The 19,595-nt window shown below is 39.7% G+C and overlaps 1 protein-coding gene across 5 annotated transcripts in view; it reads left to right on the forward strand.

Moving 5' to 3' along the window:
* Positions 1–1,098: 1,098 nt before the first annotated feature.
* NNT (nicotinamide nucleotide transhydrogenase) overlaps positions 1,099–19,595 on the forward strand; it is a 90,371-nt gene continuing 71,874 nt past the window's right edge. Inside the window, exons 1-6 of one of the 5 annotated variants that reach the window (XM_012740387.3) lie at positions 1,099–1,197; positions 6,186–6,389; positions 7,589–7,818; positions 10,144–10,361; positions 14,395–14,482; positions 18,455–18,543. In XM_012740387.3, the coding sequence (XP_012595841.1) occupies positions 6,239–6,389; positions 7,589–7,818; positions 10,144–10,361; positions 14,395–14,482; positions 18,455–18,543 (776 nt within the window). In that variant the 5' untranslated portion in view covers positions 1,099–1,197; positions 6,186–6,238. Of the gene's footprint in view, positions 1,202–1,232; positions 1,338–1,564; positions 1,723–2,947; positions 2,972–6,185; positions 6,390–7,588; positions 7,819–10,143; positions 10,362–14,394; positions 14,483–18,454; positions 18,544–19,595 lie in introns of those variants that run through there. The other 4 variants (XM_012740388.3, XM_012740385.3, XM_012740384.2 and 1 more) reach the window with 4 other exon arrangements.

A 19,595-nucleotide genomic window follows, 5' to 3' on the forward strand; every position in this document is an offset into this window, starting at 1 on the left:
ACTATTTTCAGAAGTGAAAAGCAGTATGTTAACTTTGGATTTGTTCTCATGTGATAAGTCAAATTAAATAACATATTGAGCATTAATTTAAGCAAGGATTTCTCAGCTTCAGCACATTTGGGGCTGGGTAAAGCTTTGTAGTAGGACTCTGTCCTGAGCAGTGTAGGGTGTTTAGCAGCATCCCTGGCCTGTACACAGTAGATGCCTCCCTCTCTAGTTGTGACTACCAAAACGTCTCCAGATATTGCCAAAGGTCCCCTGGAACAAAATTGTCTGCAGTTGGGAACCACTGATTTTTAAACCCTGAAGGAGATGGAGCAACCCCTTACCCCCAGAAAAAGTGTTGTTTTAGAATAAAAGCTTAGTTTTAAATCTTTATTTATCACTCCTGCCTTACTGTACCTTCAATATCTTGAACCTGTCTCTGTGGTTACATTTATCATGGTTCATTGCTATTTTAAAACATGGGGCTGTGTCCTTTCCTGTCTGTGAACTCTTCCAGGACAAGGACAGTGTTTTACCTTGTTTGGATGTCAGTGGGGCTTCATTAATTGAATGACCTTCTGTGTCAGTTAAACACAAGATACTTTCTCAAAGTAAGGATTTCTCTGCAGTTCTTTTCTTTTTAAAGATATGGAATAACTGTTTTGCTTTATTCCTTTTAGATTCAGAATTCTTTTACTTGTCTTAAATGTTTCAATTAAAGTAAAAAGAAATGACCTTACTAATCCTTCATGATGATTCAGCTTTTGGTGGGTGAACTATTTTACACTCTATATTTTATTCCTCCCACTTTTAGTCAGAATACACCTGCAGAATAAGTCACTGAACTATGTGCAAAGAACTTGGTCATTATGTTTCAAAGTCCTTCAATAGTTTTGCCGAAAACAGCCTAGGCCTGGTCAGGAAAATTAACAATGTCCACCGGGGGTGCTTTCCAGTCGCTAGATATTCATATTGGCAGTAACACATGGCTTCCTCTAGGCTGCCTCTGACCTTAGAAGACAAGTACGCAGATGTAAGTTAATTTTCGGGCCTTGACATCGGTTCAGAGGAATTTAACTCCATCTGTCCTGCCAGAATGGATAAACAACGCCCCCATTCCCGCCCTTCACCACCCCTTGGCCTCTTCCTCCTTTCCCTTTGGTTCTCTACTGTTTCAGAAGTTCTGATTTTTCCTAGAGAGCTAGAGGAAAGGCAGGTATCCAACGTGGAGTTATATTGTACGCTTATTGTTCTGGAGGCACACCAGAGAGGAAATCATACGTTGTAACTGGTTTTCCAGGGGAAGAAAACAAATGTATCCCTGAAAACTTCAGCGGCCCTTTTGGCACCAGGTTTGATTGACAAGGACTGGCCGAAGGAGAGCGCGGAGGCGGGGCGGGGGCCGCGGGCCCCGGCAGACAAAGAGGTTTTGGCTGCCACTAGGAGAGGAGGGGCGCATTGGGGTAACCTGCCTTTGAGCTCCAAGCGGGCATTTCGTGAGGCCTCTTTCTTGTCCGGAGAGACGGCGGGCAATCAGGCGGAGGGGCCGGACCTGGAAGGGGGCGCGGGGCCGGGGTGGGGGCTGCGCTGTCGTCACGTGCCCGTGGCCGTCGCCGCCGCGGGGTTGGGGCTGTTCTTCCGGGTTGGAGGCGCAGCGCCGCCGGGCCCGAGCCCCGGTCTGCCAGCTCGGCGTCCCGTCGCGGCGCACAGCCCACGGCCATCTGCCTCCGGGCCCAGGTGAGCGCGGCGGCGCTGCTGGTTCGGGCAGCCAGGGCGTGCGCCTAGGGCGCAGCTGGGGAAGGGGCGCGACCTGGCCTTGACTACCGAGACCCCTTCTAAGGAAACCTGTCAAAGAGCAGAAGGGGGGCGGGGTCGGCGGGGTCAGGGGCTCAGGGCCCACAGGGGCGTTCGCAGGCTCGAGGCTTGGACGCGGAAAAAGAATCGTGCCGCGTGGGCCCCCTTTCTTGTCTCCTGCTGAGGTGACGTGGAAGGGAGTGGGTGGGTGGGTTCGGGAACTGGGTCCCCGCAGAGGCCAGGTAACAAGGCAGCAGCTGTGCACGTGCAGATAGATTTTGGAGCTTTGGGGGACAGCGAGTCGTCCAGGGTCATTTCGGCCCCCAAGAGGAGGGGTGGAGAGGAAGGTCATGGAGGACTTTTGATTGGCGGTGCACCCAGAGAAGTGGCAGCTGGACGCCCCCAAATTATGTTTGAAACTTGAGGGAGCTTGGGGAGGATGCCCAGCTGGGGATATGGGAGACAGGGAACAAAAGTTAGTGGATGTGGGGGCCGACTGGTGGTGGTGGGTGCAAGCTTCTGCGGGCCCAGAGTGGGGCCCGGGCTTGCAAGGTGGAAGACACAGCGGACGGGGTGTCCTGGGCAGAGCTGATTCAAACTCTAGAGCTGGAATGACTTATTATTCAGCCTGGGCCAATCCGCTTCCGCGGGAGGTTATAAATAGCGGTACCCTGTAAATGCCGGCAGTTGGCAGTTTGGTTGCCTAGGGAGGGGTGACACCAGTGGCAATGGCCATGGTACCTGTGGTTTGGGGTGAGGTCACACGCCTGCCAGGCTAAGCTTGCCTGGGTAGGTTATTGTGTCCTTGTTGGTATGTCTCGCTTTTAAAAGAGTGACTTGTTTACTGCTGCAGGCATCCTTTATTCTCCCTGTGTTGCTGGGCAGTCCTTGAGAGGTCTGCTTGGAGTCTCGTAGAGACAGACTGTTCCGTAGAGACAGACTGTTCCGCAGTGGTGGATGGGTCTTACGTGGCTACTTTTCTTATTTAAAATGCTCCCCTTTTCTTCATTGCACCCGTTTATTTGCAAATCGTGACTGTATTTATTGCATGGACGGTTTAATCCGAATTACCTTTTTATCAGCAGGCTACTAAGGCTGCTTACCTTTGCTGATAGAGTCAGTTTTCCACAAGGCTACACAAACATTGCATCTTCAAAAGAAATTTCCTGAAACTTCTTGGAGAATGTACTCAGTAGGTACCCAAGCTTCAGATTACCTATCCCTAGTTATCCATTCATTCAGTTGAAAAATACATATTGACTTCCTCTGTTGTGCAAAGCACTGGGTCAGAAGTAATAAGAGGATGTAACAGCTAGTAAGGATATTGTGTTCTTTTAATCCTCACAGCAGCCACATGGGGTGGGTGTTGTTAGTATCCCCATTTCAAAGATGAGGAAATGAGGTACAGAGAAGTGACTTGCGGCTGTCATGCAGCTAATAAGTTACAGAGTGCTATCCCCCCTCTCCAGGTCAGGTGCTTGCCCTCAAGGATTTAATATCTATTAGGGGTGATGGTAACCCAGATAACTAACACTAAACAGCCATATGAATACCATACTACAAAAAATTGTTCTTTTTTTTTTTTCTTTCAATTTTTGAGTTGTAAAGTTTACCTCTTTTTTGCTTCAAAGCCACAAAAGCCCGTGGATCATAAAACAGCAGAGAGGGTTAAAGTGATGATTAAGATGGAATACTATCTTGATATAAACATGTACTGGCTAATGATAAGGTGGTTCAGATATTCTCTGAATATCTATCAGGGCCATTTGCATTTGAGTTAGGTTTAGTGATGTGGACTGCTCTTGCCATTAAACTACCTCCTGGTCTTTGCCCTGTGTGTTCATAATTTGAATCAAGTGGAATTCTCCAGAGAAATTGTCCTCTGAGAGCCTTGGACCTATTGATGTCTGATACCCCTGCCAAGGATTTGCTCAATATCAAATTACCGTTTTCTGAGTAGGCAGGACAAATTTTCCAGATTTTAGGCCATGAAATAGGACTATAGCTGTAAGGCATTGCAAAATCTCATCTAATCATAAAATTTCTAGAGCTCAAAACCTGCTCTCCTATGCTCTTTTTATAGATGAGCTGACTGAGGCTCAGGGAGGTTCAGGTCAAACAGTGAACGAGTGGTAGATTTGGACAATACAGGGCTTTATTAAAGCTAGCTTCATTCTTTTGCTCATGAGGTCTGGGAAATCTTTGTCAGCCATGCGAAAATGTTGATTGTTGGAGACCTAGGGTGATCCTAGAAGAGAAACTTGGATAAGTGGGGAGGTTGGGATAGGAGGAGGTTCTTTAGTAATGATAGGGAAAATCTCCCTCAATATGAGAATTATCTTCTATATATCTTTGTATCTCCCTCAGTTCTTGGCATAGATTCAGCGAATGTTTTGAATGGCTGAATTTTAAACTCATTTGCTCTTCATTCTAAGCCATGAATAATCTATGAATGAATGAGGAGAGTATTTATTGGACTTGGGAATACTTTAGGACTGAAATGAAATGACATATGTAGAAATACTTTGGAAATGTATAACTCAAATGCAAATAATTATTTATACACGTTTTTAATGGCATGCCCAAAGACATTTCATTCTCCTTCCTTAGCTTTTTTCATTTTATTCTCTCTATCTCAAATGCCTTTCCCTGCCTTTTCTGAGCCCTCTGAGAGGACATAAGTTTTCTCTTTGATCCTTGGAAGAACTCTGGACTTATGTTACTAGGGTTTGTAGTGTTAGTACTTGTTGACTTTTGTTATCTCCTAGTGTATGACACGTTCCAGTTTGATCCTGTAAGAGCTTCTAACAGCAGTGCCTCTGAAACTCTGCCCTCCATGCATGTTTGTTGAATAAAAGGGCATCTTATGAATAAGCACTGCCTAGATTGTGAATTTCCATTACCGGTGTTGCTTTCTGCAACTTTAAAGAAGTTTCTTTAGGGAGTTGTGGCAGCAGTTGTGAAATTAAAAATGAGCTAAATCCCTGTTTATCTGGAGTCCCAAAGAATGTTTATGGAGTCTTCTGGAATAAGGTTCTAGGCCCCGTTGGGGGTCCACACGATGGGTCAGAACCTAACAGGATAGTGGTAGCGTTAGCTGAATTTGACTGATAAGAGTTTTAAGTTCTCTGCTTCTTCCCATTCTTGAAGAAAGGATGAGAAAGGTGGAGGACCATTGGGAGTTGTGGCGATAGTTGGAGTACCTATTATGCATCCCTGGGGATCTGCCAAGGAAGGCAGTACAGGTGGCTGCTGAAGCCTCAATAACAGCATAGGTCAGTGACACTTCACCCAGCCCCGTTAGAGGTGACAAAAGTGGCCATTTGTGAGAACCACTGACAAAAGAGTTCATGGTTACACCGCATTCACAGGCACAAGCCTATGTGGTAAAGTTACTATGGAATTTTTTTCCTTTTTTTTCTTGAAGTCACATCCCATGCATGTTTAATTTTCTTGAGAGGTGCACTTGGCAAACATGAATCTTGTGTTCACTCAGGCAGCCTCCATTCAGGGGTCTCCCAGGATGAGCATCCTGCTGCCCTAAATAGGATGGCCATGTTTTCTGTATAACTTGGTAGCTAACTGTAAGTTACCATTGTACTGTATAGCATTTTAGATAGTTTAAGGGAAAGGCAAAGGTAACTTTGATTATACGCAATCTTTGTTGGACATGCTGTCTTAGAAGATTCCTTTCATATAAGATATGACTTGACTCTATAGTGGTGTGTGTGTGTTTTTACTTTCCAGCTACATTAAGGACCAGATAGACTTATATGACCTAGGCTTGAAAATGAATAGTGAGTTTCTAATTCCGATTGTAGTGGGAAAATGGATTCCAAGTTTTAAATACCTGAACTGGAAACAAACTTTGAAGCATCTTCTGTAAGTAAAGGAGTTAGCAAATAAATTCTTTGTAGATGCCCATGTATAACTGTCATATTCCAAGCTCTTTATATTAGTGCTTTTTTTTTTTTTTTTTTTTTTTCCCTTGAGACAGAGTCTCCATTTGTTGCCTGGGCTAGAGTGAGTGCCGTGGCATCAGCCTAGCTTACAGCAACCTCAAACTCCTGGGCTCAAGCGATCCTCCTGCCTCAGCCTCCCGAGTAGCTGGGACTACAGGCATGCACCACCATGCCTGGCTAATTTTTTGTATATATTTTTAGTTGGCCCAATTAATTTCTTTCCATTTATAGTAGAGACGGGGTCTCACTCTTGCTCAGGCTGGTTTCGAACTCCTGAACTTGAGCAATCCGCCCGCCTCGGCCTCCCAGAGAGCTAGGACTACAGGCGTGAGCCACCGCGCCCGGCCTTATAATAGTGTTTTTAAAAAATGTTTTTCATTTTCAAAAGACAAAGTGTATTTTTTTTTTCTCAGCATATAAACTATTTTATTTCTTTCCTCTTAGTGATTTGCCTTCAAGGAAATTGGGGATTTGGACCACTGGGAGCTTACATCAGCATGGCGAACCTACTAAAAGCAGTGATGACTGGCTGTTCCTGTCCTTTACTTAGCAATTTTGGTTCCTACAAGGTTCTACCTGGGAAGAAGAATTTTCTACGAACGTTTTATACTCACCAGGCACTGTGGTGTAAAGCCCCTGTAAAACCAGGTAAAGTCTCACTTTGGTGTTTGTAAATCAGACATTCCAGTCATGGGAGCTAATAGATCTCCTGACCGTAGAAGAAAGGAAGAGCCATACAGTTTTATGGCCTGGTGCTTGGGAGTGTGGTGAGGGGGATCATGTAAGTGCTGTCTTACGTTTTCCTTGTGCTGTGGAAGTTCTCAATTGCCATTGCTAACAGAGAAGAAAAGATAATAGAAAAAGAAAAAATATAAATCAGTTGAGTTGTACCTGGGAGCCTACTGCTCATAGTAACAACTTCCCCCAGCAGCTCTTCTTTGTTCCTCTTTAGTACTGGGGAATTGTACCACATATAGCTCATCTATGCTCAGGAATTAGGGTTAAGTGTATTAATTGATCATTGTTAGAGCTTCCCAATTTAGTAAATAGCAACTTGACTGTAGTTGATCAGATCAGAAACCTTGGAGTCAATCTACGTCCTCCTCCTAGTAGGGATAGGTCAGCTCTACTTTGTATCTAGAATCTGTACTCTTCTCACCATTGCCACTTTTATCATCTTGGTCCAGGCCACCTTCATCTGTCACCTGGATTGATACACCAGGCTCCTAAATGGTCTCTGTGCTTTCTTTGCCCCCTACAGTTTGTTGTACACAACACAGAATAATATTTTAGAAATATAAAATCATGTCTCTTCTCTACTCAAAATTGTCTAAGTGGCTAAGTGTGTAGAGTCTGAAGATACTAGACACTGACAAATCTATGAGAAGTTGCCTGTGACCATGTTGCCAGGGAGGTGACTTTGGGTGTGGCAGGCCACTAGTGTATCTATAATAGGATTGTTCTTCAAAACAGCTAATTACTTCTATCTTTGTTAAAGTTAAGGACAAGAGAGCCTGAGAGGTTTGATGAGTAGAGTTACATGCTAAGTGAGCTCTCAACCCATTTTTTTCCTAAGAATGAACTAAGCTTGTTATGTACCTTAAAGAGAGCCATTGATTAAATAAAATATTTGGAACTTTTAGGGGAGCAAGCATAAAAATTCATCATCTATCAAAAAAAGCCAAAGAATTATGGTTATGAATGAGGAACATTATTTTTAACAGCAACTTTTGTGTGTGGTATATTTTGAAGAACAGACTCCACATTTCTGTTTTCAGAAATCTGTTATTAAATAGGGTAGATTTTTGTTTGTTTTTTACCAAATTTTTTTTGGCCTTTGTCTGCAGGAATTCCATACAAGCAATTGACTGTTGGAGTCCCCAAGGAGATTTTCCAGAATGAGAAGCGAGTGGCATTGTCTCCTGCTGGTGTTCAGGCCTTAGTCAAGCAGGGTTTTAATGTTGTCGTGGAATCGGGTGCAGGCGAAGCTTCCAAGTTCTCGGATGATCACTATAGAGCAGCAGGTGCCCAAATTCAAGGGGCGAAGGAAGCACTGGCTTCTGATTTGGTGGTCAAAGTAATTATTCCTTTTCCCCCTCTCATTTATGGCATGCTGAGCTTTTGAAGTCTTTTCATAGAAAAATTAATTTACTTTCTTTGGTGTTAGAGCTTTTCCTATTTTTAAAGGATGCCTTTTTCGTAAAGAAATTGGTTGCATGTTGTGAATATTTTCCATGCTCTGATAGACTTTTATCAGGCAATGTGATCTGTGTTTAACTATGAGAAGAGAAAAAGTGATCTTTATTTTATGTTTGTTATATGGAATTTCCTTTTAATTGGCTAGGGAAAATTTGTGCTACGTGGTCCATATATACCCAGAATACCCACAGGTGAGTATTTAACTGCTACTAGAATGGAAAGAAGGTGCGGAACTCAGCTTGGGACTGAATGTACGGTGATCTTCTGATACTTGAAGACACAGTGATTTACGCTGACATGAGTGCTATTTCTAGAGAGGGCATGACTATTATGGAGAAAGTGGCATTGGGCTGAGTGGCATGTAGCCTTAGCTACTTTAAAACAAGGTCTTAAGGTAGTGTGTAATAGAAATATAGCTTCTGTAGAACTTTAGAATTAAAATCTGCAGTAAAGAATCCTATAGAGAAAGGGGGAGAGACTGTATTTAGAGTCTAGCATAGATAACAACTAGAGTTGAACATTAAATCCTAAACCTCCTGCAATCAAGGCAAACAAGTATTAATATGTCACTTTTTAATAAAGATAAGCTTTTTTCTTTATTAATTTCTAAGAGGATTCAATCACATAGTTTTTTTCCTTATATAAAGTCCACTGAACTTGACGTGATCTTAAATGTTTTTTGCAGAAGATACAAACCAATTTTTTGCTGCAGAAACTTAATAGTAAATAGTATAGAGATAAATTGTAATTCAGCTAAACATTTTTAAAGTTTTATGTTTATAGATACTTGGCAATATAACTTGATATGTAGCATTATAAAAGAACTTGGGGAAAATAAGAAAATAAGTATAATTCATTCTAATATATGTTCTAGGGATCAGAATCTTTGGACATGTCTGAAAAAAGGGATATAAGGGTATATATACATTTTGGAAGTGCTCTGTGTTCCTTTTTGGGATTCACAATGTGTATGAGCACATTAAAGGTGTGCTGAGAAATCCCATAATACAGAAACTTACATAACTTTATACGGTATTAGCATTGATAAACTACTTGCCGTTGGGGCTTTTCTTTTGAGTCAAGCCTGTTAACATCCTGAGGAGCACCTTTAGGGGAACATACTATTGGCTTAACTTACTCAGATGCCAACAGTCTCAGCTGAGCATTTGATAGGGACCAGTAGAATCAATTCAAAATTGTCTTCTAATTTTTACTAAATCTATGTTATAGATTTTCATGGAGGAAAAATAGACCTTGTCAGAGAGTCTTAATTAAAATCCAGAACCTAGAGTCATATACATCACCAGATCAACAACTGAAATGGGAATAACAGTGAAAGGTGTCTCATAGGTAAATTGAGGTGAAATGCTGTGAGATGAAATTATTGACCCAGTGTTTGTGTTTGTATTTAAAACATAAGTCCCAGAGGCTGTGTTTTCTTTGTTTACTTGCCTAAAAGCACTACTACAAACTGGGAGCGAAGGAAATGAGGTATTTTAATTAAAGATTGATTTTAAAGTTGGATATAAAACATTTAAAAATACTTTTAAAATGGAATTTTTAAAATTCGGCCTTGAAAAGTAGACATTTGAGACTTTCAAGCAGGTGGAGTGTGAATTCATTGACTAATTTGATACCTTAGCAGAATATATTGTAGCTTTTTGTTTAAACCCAATTCAGCAAGGCTACTCGTTTGAATTGTGTTTGTCTATCTGGGCTTTTAAGATGACATAAATCTATCATTGGGATTTTAGTTTACAATGTTCTTAATGCCTCACTACTCCGAATGCATATACTTACCTAAATTAGCAAGAGTTGAATCTTTGAACACACAGCAAACACTTCCTGTTTATTTTAATGTATCTTAATTTTACTAGAGTAATAGGTTTTGGGAGAGGAAGGTTTATTGTAGAACCTCCATATTTTTTCACTGCTTTACGGTTAATTGTTAAACCTATCTCAATATCGTGTTTTCCAGGTGTGTATGCTCTTTACTCAGACCAGTCCATAGGTCATTAGGCAGAGGATAGATGGTATACATCTTTGTGTACATTACCTTGCTTAAGAATTTAGTGAGGAATTTATTGATGGACTATTTATATCTGGAGTATTATTTCAGTCATAGCAATTTTCTAGATTGTCCTGTTTGCTTAAAAAACATGATTAAGGTATTTATATTTTTAATCTGTGACTTTTTTCTCAGGTGCGAGCCCCCATGGTTAATCCAACATTAGGTGCTCATGAAGCTGACCTTTTAAAGACATCGGGAACACTGATTAGTTTTATTTACCCAGCACAAAATCCAGACTTGCTAAATAAACTTTCCAAAAGAAAAACTACAGTTCTGGCAATGGACCAGGTTCCAAGAGTCACAATTGCTCAGGGATATGATGCCCTAAGCTCCATGGCCAACATTGCTGGGTAGGTTGAATCTTTTCCATTTCAACTGAACAAAAGTACAATGGTGCTACAGAAACATTCACACTATAGCACTTCTCTCTCTTACAGTGATTTTGCTCATAATAATTGTTAGAGATTGCAGCCCTTTTGAGAATGCACTTAAATTATTTTTAAGATCCATTTTATTCCACAGTAATCAGATAGGAAATGAACTCTATTTATATTCCTTTTTAATCTTCATGGGTAGAAGAGAAGTATTTCCATCCACAAAAGGAAATACCTGTCAGATTGTTTGAGGAATGTGCTGTATTTCATGTGTGTGTATGTACATTTATATATTAGGTTGAAATTTCTGTTTTCGTAGGTCAAAAATGGTTGAATATTGGCATTCTCATATGTTAAATCTAATATATACATATTAGCAAATTTACCATCTTAATTTGGTTTTTGCTTAGGTAAATTCATAAAACATTTAATGAATCAGAAACATGTGTAGTAGAGGAAGTTTCTTCTGGTATCAAAACCCATAATGATAACTGAGGGCTAACTATGTCATCTTACCTTTAAGGCCAAGGTGGTAATAAGCTTCATTTGCCTGCCAGCACTAATACATTCCTTATTGATGCCTGGAGTGCTGCTTTTTTCTTTCTCACATTAAAAAAATTTTATTTTTAAGTATTATGGGTACATAATAGTTGTATATATTTATGGGGTACGTGTGATGTTTTTTTTTTTTTGAGACAGAGTCTCGCTTTGTTGTCCAGGCTAGAGTGAGTGCCGTGGCGTCAGCCTAGCTCACAGCAACCTCAAACTCCTGGGCTCAAGCAATCCTGCTGCCTCAGCCTCCCGAGTAGCTGGGACTACAGGCACGAGCCACCATGCCCGGCTGATTTTTATATTATATATATTAGTTGGCCAATTAATTTCTTTCTATTTTTATGGTAGAGACGGGGTCTCGCTCAGGCTGGTTTTGATCTCCTGACCTTGAGCAATCCGCCCGCCTCGGCCTCCCAGAGTGCTAGGATTACAGGCGTGAGCCACCGCGCCTGGCCGACGTGTGATGTTTTGATAGAGGCATACAATGTGTAATAATCAAATCAGGGTAATTGGGGTATCTAGCACATCGAGCATTTCTCATGTCCTTGTACTGGGAATATTCCAATTCAACTCTTTTAGTTATTTAAAAATATATAATGACTGATGCTTGACTATAGTCAGCCTGTTGTACTGGAGTGCTATGTTGAGAAGGATTGATTCTATGGTCCATTCTGTTAGGAAGAATGTGGCTATGTCTGCCATGCATGAGGGGTAGGAATAACTATATGCACTGAATTGCTGACTGTGCCTTAGAGGAAATGGGTAATGCTTATGAATTCTTCTTTTCTAAGAAACTAATTAAATTGGATTTTAAGCATGAAAGCTATTAGTAGTTGACAATTTGCTAATATTAATGAGGCATCAGGCCGGGTGTGGTGGCTCACGCCTGTAATCCTAGCACTCTGGGAGGCTGAGGCGGGTGGATTGCTTGAGGTCAGGAGTTCGAAACCAGCCTGAGTGAGACTCTGTCTCTACTAAAAATACAAAGAAATTAATTGACCAACTAAAAATATTTATACAAAAAATTAGCCGGGCATGGTGGCACATGCCTGTAGTCCCAGCTACTCGGGAGGCTGAGGCAGGAGGATTGCTTGAGCCCAGGAGCTTGAGATTGCTGTGAGCTAGGCTGATGCCATGCACTCACTCTAGCCTGGGCAACAAAGTGAGACTCTGTCTCAAAAAAAAAAAAAAATTGAGGCATCAACAAAGAAAATATTTTTAAAAAAACGCATAAAAAAAGACTAACATGACTAAAGCCTTTTATGGCTGACACATGAGCTGAAGTTTTCTTTGGTTTTGATTTAGCATATCAAATATGTCATAGATTCTATTAATACAATACTTTGTGTTTTAGCTATTCATTTTTGATGTAAATGAGATGCAATAAACAAAAATGACAAGTTAAAAACACATTTTGTTGTTCTTGATGTGGCAAATGGTTTGTTAGAAGATGTATTTTATAGTGTAATATACCAAGGGAGAAAATAATTTTTTGGTGTATTGATTTAGGTTATAAAAGAGTTATGCAACGTAGAAATGTGCAATTTTCTATTTAAATTTTATGTAGAAAATGTATAATGTAAAGTTTTAAGGGTGCTGTTGATTCTGTCATGTGAAATGCACATATGTGAAATAATATCAAAACCAGCAACTCTAGATCAGTGGTTTTAGCTACAAAATCTTTTGAGCAGATGAAATACTATGAAGCAGTATAAATAAATCCAGCTCTTATGCTGGGGGGCCTTGGTTGCTTGAGCACAGGAGGAATGTCCCCAAACACTCCTATTCTCTATCCTATCCATTATCGCCTCAGATTTGTCTGAAGTTTATATGGGATACAATTTGAAGAGGCACTCTTTTATGTCCTGAGTTGACATATGCAAAGAGCATAGTGTGAAATGAATCATCTAGTATACATACTCACATAGTATGTGATAAACCATTATTGAATTCATACGTACAGCCATATTACAGTGACGGTGTGCTGCTTCCAGTTCATTACTGTGCACTCTGAGCTTTTTTGCTGTCATCAAGGAAATGCCCAATTTATCACTTTTTCCCGATAGCAACGTTTTCTTATACATTTCTTGTGTAATCAGTCTTGTATTTGTAATTTTTTTGTAAATAGCAACTGAATCTTTTAAAACATGAATTATGAAATTAATTTCTTACAGTGGCCTTTGAATCTTCGTCATGTTTTCCCATTGAAAATTTCTATCGCTTCAAGTCAGAAGTAAAACTAACAGATTATGTAATCTCTAAATTATTGTTTCCTGCTCCAGTATGATTAACTTAAACTAAAAGTAGTGACTGTTATGTTTTTGCATCAATTGTTATATCAAGTATTATTATATAAAAACCTCATCAGGGAGAGGTTTGTTGCCAGCTCATGGGTAGGTTTTAATAGTTGCATTATAATATTGAGGCAGAGTGTGTATTAGTGAGAGTACAAAAGTACCTTTTAAATATAAAATGTACAAGGGGAAGGAAACTAGTGTAGTATGTCAAAAGTATCCTATTAAAGAAAAGATTGTGCATATTATTAGCTTTTATTGCATAGTTTCTTTGGCTAAAACATTTAAGATTTATTAAGCATTTTCTGTGTGATAGGCTTTATGCTAAGCCCTTCAGCTGCATTATCTCATTTAGTTTTCAGAACAACTCTAAGAGACAGGTGCTTTTTTGTCTTCACTTTATAGATGAAGAAACCAAGGTTTAGAGAATTAAAGAAATTTGCCCAAGGTCACAAAGCTCATCAGACATAGAATTAGAACATGAGCTGAAGTCAGTCTGTTTTAAAAATCCTGTGATTTCAACCATTAGATCAAGGGAAGTGTTTTTTGTTCTCCGAGATTGGAATCTTTTATATAAGTAAGCTTTAAGTAAGATTAGTATAGCTAATGTAATTTTTTTTATTTGAAAAAATTTCCCCCTATTATATAAGCACTACATAGTCATCAAAGAACATTTGGATAACAGAGTTAAGTAAAAGAAAGTGTGAAGTCTCAGCACCTGAAGAAAGCCACTGTTAACATTTTCTTTTCTTTCCTTCATTACTTTTCATATCTCAACTGATCTGCAGTATTTGTTACGCAGAGTCTGGGTATCGTCATGGATAAGTGTGTGTGCCTCCATAGGCAGCCTGCCTGGGTCAGACTTCTGGCTGTCCTATTTATTAAGCTGAGTGACCTTGGGCAGATTTCTTAATCTCTCTGTCTCAATTTCTCACCTATAAATGGTGAGAAATAAAGGTGATAATTACACCTATCCATAAGTTTGTTGTGAAGGTTAAAGGAGTAAGTATATATACAACACTTAGAACTGTTCTTGGCACATACTAAGTACTATATAAATGTTAGCTATTATTCTTTTACAAAGCTTTATTGATGACTTATGATATATGAGCCTAAGACCTTTCATTTCAGGGAATTATTTATTTGTTTGTTTGTTTTAAAAGTTATAAGGCTGTTGTCCTAGCAGCAAATCATTTTGGACGGTTCTTTACTGGTCAGATCACAGCTGCTGGAAAAGTTCCTCCAGCTAAGGTAGGTACATCTTTTAATGTTTCTTCATAATATGGATGAATTAAAGCCAAAGGTGTGGACAGTCTTAAAATATAGTTACTTTAAAGTTTTTTTTATGTGTTAACTTCACACTGATGAATTTGTGGTATTGTACAAATACTTGGTGGAGTCTCAAAGCTGAACATTTAAGATTGCTCGAAAAAAATGAATTTTGACATTCTGGAAGTTTTAGTCTTTTTTTTTTTCCCGATTTTTGATTTACTAACTTGAAGTCTTAAAGGGATTTTGAATAACTTGTTCTTTGTGGCCTGTTAAAAAAGAAACAAAACTTTAAGATGTAATTTAGGAAATTCTGGGTTTCCCAATTATTGTGAAATTTTGGCTCGTAGAGAAGACTTTTTTGGTTTCCTCACTTTTTGTCAGTTTTTGGGTCAAGAATACAGAAAATGAGAGGTGGTGTAATCAGGGTATTTGGCAGAGGCAAAGGGTACCGGTTCTTTAATCCAGACTGAGAGCAGGGAGGAGTGGTTAATGATGAGAGGTAGAGATGGCTGGGTGAAAGAATAGGAGGTATGTTGTAACCCTTCAGTACTAAATATACTAAGTAACAATATAAACCTTGAGTCTTGGTGTCTTAGTCTGTTTTGTGTTGCTATAACCCGAGGCTGGGCCCTTTATAAATAAAAGAGTTTTATTTGGCTCATGATTTTGGTGGCTGGGAAGTTCAAGATTGGGCATCTGCATCTGGTGAAGACCCCTGGCTGCTTCAATTCATGGTGGACAGCAGCAGGGGAGCAGTGATATGCAAAGAGGTCATGTAATCGAAAGAGAAAGCAACAGAGAGAAACCCAGGAAGCCAGATTCTTTTTAACAACCCACTGTCATAAGAACTAACCCATTCCCCCAGAGCAAGAACTCACTCACCCTCCCCTCCCCACCAAAGAGGGCATTAATCTATTCATGAGGGACCCACCCCTTGACCCAAACACCTCCCACTAGGCCCCACCTCCCAGTACTGCCGCATGGAGGATCAAATGTCAACATGAGTTTTGGCAGGGACAAACCATAGGAATCCAAACCATAGGAATGGGAAACTGGACTTTAAATTTTGTCATCTTCTTACCTTTAGGGTACAGGTTTACCCCGTGCTTCCTACTTTTAAGTACTTCATATATAAACCCAGAGTTCTCACGTAAAATAAACATCCTGGAAAAACTGGAAAAAAAAAGGCTAATAGCAGCTTTGAGAAATCTAGGTATATGTTGCTTTGAAAGACAGACCAGGTGGAAAATGTGAGTGGCTTAAATGGAGGCCAGAATACTTAGCAAGAAAGTATGAGCAAACAACAAAGATGTGATATGGAAAGTGATTAAATTTTGACTTCTTTCTCGGGATCATAAGAAAATGTCTGGCACTCATGGTGGTCAGAAGTTGGATGCTGTTCTTAAACTGGCTAAATGCTTTCAGGCACAAGTCCACTACTCAGTTTTGGTTAGAATCTTTCTACATGTATGGGGAAGTTGAGAGGAGAGCTGTGAATATAAGGGATTAAAAAGTGAAGCAAAAGACAAGAGCCTTAAAGAAAGGGGAATTGATCAGCCTTTAAAAGATGGAAAAGTGACTGTCTTTACTGAAAATTTAAATTGTAGCTTAAAGGACTTTAGTTAAATGTCAGAAATAGTTTTTGAAATGGAAGACACTAGTTGAGCTGATCAAGGTAGATTGCAGAATACAGTATTTTATTTATATTTCTTTTAAACATGAAGCATTCTTACTTGTCTAGAATGAACTAAAATCAATCCATTGAAGGCTTATGATATGTCAGGCATTGAACTAGGAATATGCTGTGAACAAGACACATAAAATACCTGCTACACAAAACTTACACCCTAGTGGGAGTTGCAGTGAGGAGACAAAAAATCAAATAAATATGAGAGACAATTTTAGATATTAAAGAATGAACTGGAAGGTATTATAGTGAGTAATGGGAACAAGCTACTCTAGTTAGGGTAATGGGGAAGGCTCCTCTGACATTTGAGGTGAGATCTGAAGGATGGGAAGACAGAAACCAGGGGTTAGGATTCTAAGCATTTAGGATTCTAGTATTTAGGTTCTAGAAAACTGAGGAAGGCCAGTGGTCTTGTAGTGTGGTGAACAAGAAGAGTGATTTTCTGGTGAACATAGAGAGTGATCTGAGATAATGTAAGGAAGGTCTGGGCTTGATCACTTGGGGTCTCTCTTCTGGGTCATGTTATAGAGTTTGGATTCTCCTGCAGGTAAGGGAAATGTCAGATTTAGGGATTTAAAAAAATCACCAGGCTGTTCTATGGGGGAAGCCATAGTAGCAGGAAGAGTGGAAGCAAGATCTGTGAGGTATTGGTTGCACCTGGGAAGGTGGTGGCCACAGAGATATAGAGGAGGGGACAGATTGGGAGATTTTTTTTGGGTTAAAACCAGTGGTACTTGTAGATAGATTAGAAGTGGGAATGTGGGCAAAGGAAGGACTCAAGATGACCTTCTCATTTTGGCTTGAACAATTGTGCGTAATTAGTGCCCTTTACTGAGATGGAGAAGGCCAGAGGAGGAAGAGGTTATGTGCATGAACATTAGGAACATCCCAAAAGGTACTTTCTTTCTCTTGCCTTCTCCCATACCGTTTCTTGAATATATGCCAGTTAGTAGTTAAATGCTTCAGTTTGAGTCCATTGTTTAGAACTAGTTAGTAACAGTCAGGACTTCAAACTAAGTTCTCCAGCTCTTAGTCTCTGTGTCTTTTTCTTCTTCCCATGCTGCAGAGAACGTAAATTTCTGTTGTAGGATCTGCATGGCTTTACCCTTGTACAATTCCATCTTTTAAATTATGGGATCTTTTGTTTTTTTCTTGATTCAGGATAACTTGGCCAAGTCTTTTGGGCTTTTTAAAAAACTTATTTTGACTTTTATTTCATTTTTTAAAGCAGTGGTGGAGCTTCTGTGTAGAACAGGGTTGGTGCCTTAGTGCCTGCTTGTTCTCTCTGGTCCCTTTTGGTCCCCTTTCCTGTAGACTTTCTCCCTCATCCAAACAAACCATTATCATCAAGATCAATTCACATGATCTCTGAGCAATGCTTAGGGCGCGCTAGAGCCCAGTTTGACTAGCCGTCTTTGTAAAAAGGCGGAAGGAGCTGTGGGCATGATGGGTGGGTGGGAATTTATAAGCTTCATTTTCTGTGGGTGGCATTTTTTTCTACAGAAACAAGGAGTTGCCTTCGACTGACTGTTTATGGGATATATAACAGGACTTTTCTCTGCTTGAAGGCTCATTGTAGACTGGAGACAACATTGTTTTTAAACTTTGTTTCTTAGAAGGCCGAGGAAACTCTTGTTTCTGAAGAATTCTTTGGTTCTCTTGATACTGATCCTTCTATGGTTAGGGAGGTTAGTTACACTGCTTGGGACTTCAGGTGCAGTTCACTCAAAAAGGTTCAGAATTGTGTAGTTGGTCACCAGCTGTTCCTTTCAGAAACATTTGAGCTTAAGATAGGGGTTGGGATAGATGTTCACCAAAGTTATACCCATCTTTGAAATGTGTTTTGGTATTTTGTAAACATAGAAATAAACCTTAGAATTTGAGAGGGGAGAGTTAGAATGCCACCTGGGGAATTTTAATAGAGGGAACTATGGGAAAGAACCTGTTAATCTTTAACATATGTAATACTGATCATGCTTAGGTAGCTTTTATGTGGGAATGCTGTTTGTTAGACTGTTTTTAGTGAAGATTGTTGGCCTTTGCCAGCAGTTGTTCTTTTGATAAAAAATTTTAAAAACACTGGTGGTTCAGCTAAACAATAGTCTGTCCATTCGATAGATTTATTGAGGGCTGGTCACCACCACCACCATCCGTACTACCAATTATTGTATGCTAACTGTGTACCAGGCATCTATAATTATTATTTTTCATAGTTAGTTGATAATGAACTTTATTTAAAACATAAATTGTTCTATCTTTTCTAGATTCTGATCGTTGGTGGTGGTGTTGCCGGGCTTGCTTCTGCAGGTGCAGCAAAGTCGATGGGCGCGATTGTTCGAGGATTTGACACAAGGTGAGTGCTGATGTTAAGCAAGGTGACTATTGTTAAGGTAAAAGCATTTTGTTTCAGGGGCATATTATGCTTTCCTTAGAATTTATAAATTGAAGTAGCACATTGAAACTACTTTTCATATCTTTCTCTGATAGTTTTAGAGACCATAGGTGAAACTACTTAATTATATACACTATATTTCTTTAGAGCAGACATATAAATATTTTCCTAGATTGTCCTTTTTTTTGAGACAGAGTCTTACTCTGTTGCCTGGGCTAGAGTGCCATGGCCTCAGCCTAGCTCACAGCAACCTCAAACTCCTGGGCTTAGGCAATCCTCCTGCCTCAGCCTCCTGAGTAGCTGGGACTGTAGGCATGCGCCACCATGTCTGGCTAATTTTTTTATATATATATATTTTTAGTTGTCCAGCTAATTTCTTTCTATGTTTATAGTAGAGACGGGGTCTCGCTCTTGCTTAGGTTGGTCTCAAACTCCTGACCTTGAGCTATCTGCCCGCCTTGGCCTCCCATAGTGCTAGGATTACAGGAGTGAGCCACCGCACCCAGCCTCATGCTGTCTTTTAAGAGAAATTTAATTAAAATTCTTCATTTCAGAAGACACTAGATACTGGATTTTATTAAATACTTAATGATTGCTGTTATTATTTATGCATTCCATACTTTTTTGAGGTTGAAACATCTAGTCATTTATTATCAGTTGAGGGTAGTAGAGGAATATTACTACTGCCAAGCTTGAATATAGAATGATAAAAAAAAACATTCAAAGTTGGAAAGAATATGATTTTCCAGAGTAAAGAATGTTGCATAGAATATGGTTAACCAATCTTTACCTGGGGTTTAGAGAAATAATGTACTGATAAAAAGCTATCCTGCTGAAATGAGAAAATAAGGCATTTCCAAAGTAATCAAGACACAAACCAAGGGCAGCCAGAGTTAAGCATGCCATTAGTCCTATCTTTTCACTTTTAATGTTTGCTGATGTGAAGATTTTTCAACAACTGCAAGCCGGTAGGAAGCAGATTGTTCAAATTTTCATTGTAGTAGATAATAGTA

Source organism: Microcebus murinus, chromosome 11, assembly GCF_040939455.1.
Source record: "Microcebus murinus isolate Inina chromosome 11, M.murinus_Inina_mat1.0, whole genome shotgun sequence".
In the NCBI taxonomy this organism is placed as follows: Eukaryota; Metazoa; Chordata; class Mammalia; order Primates; family Cheirogaleidae; genus Microcebus; species Microcebus murinus.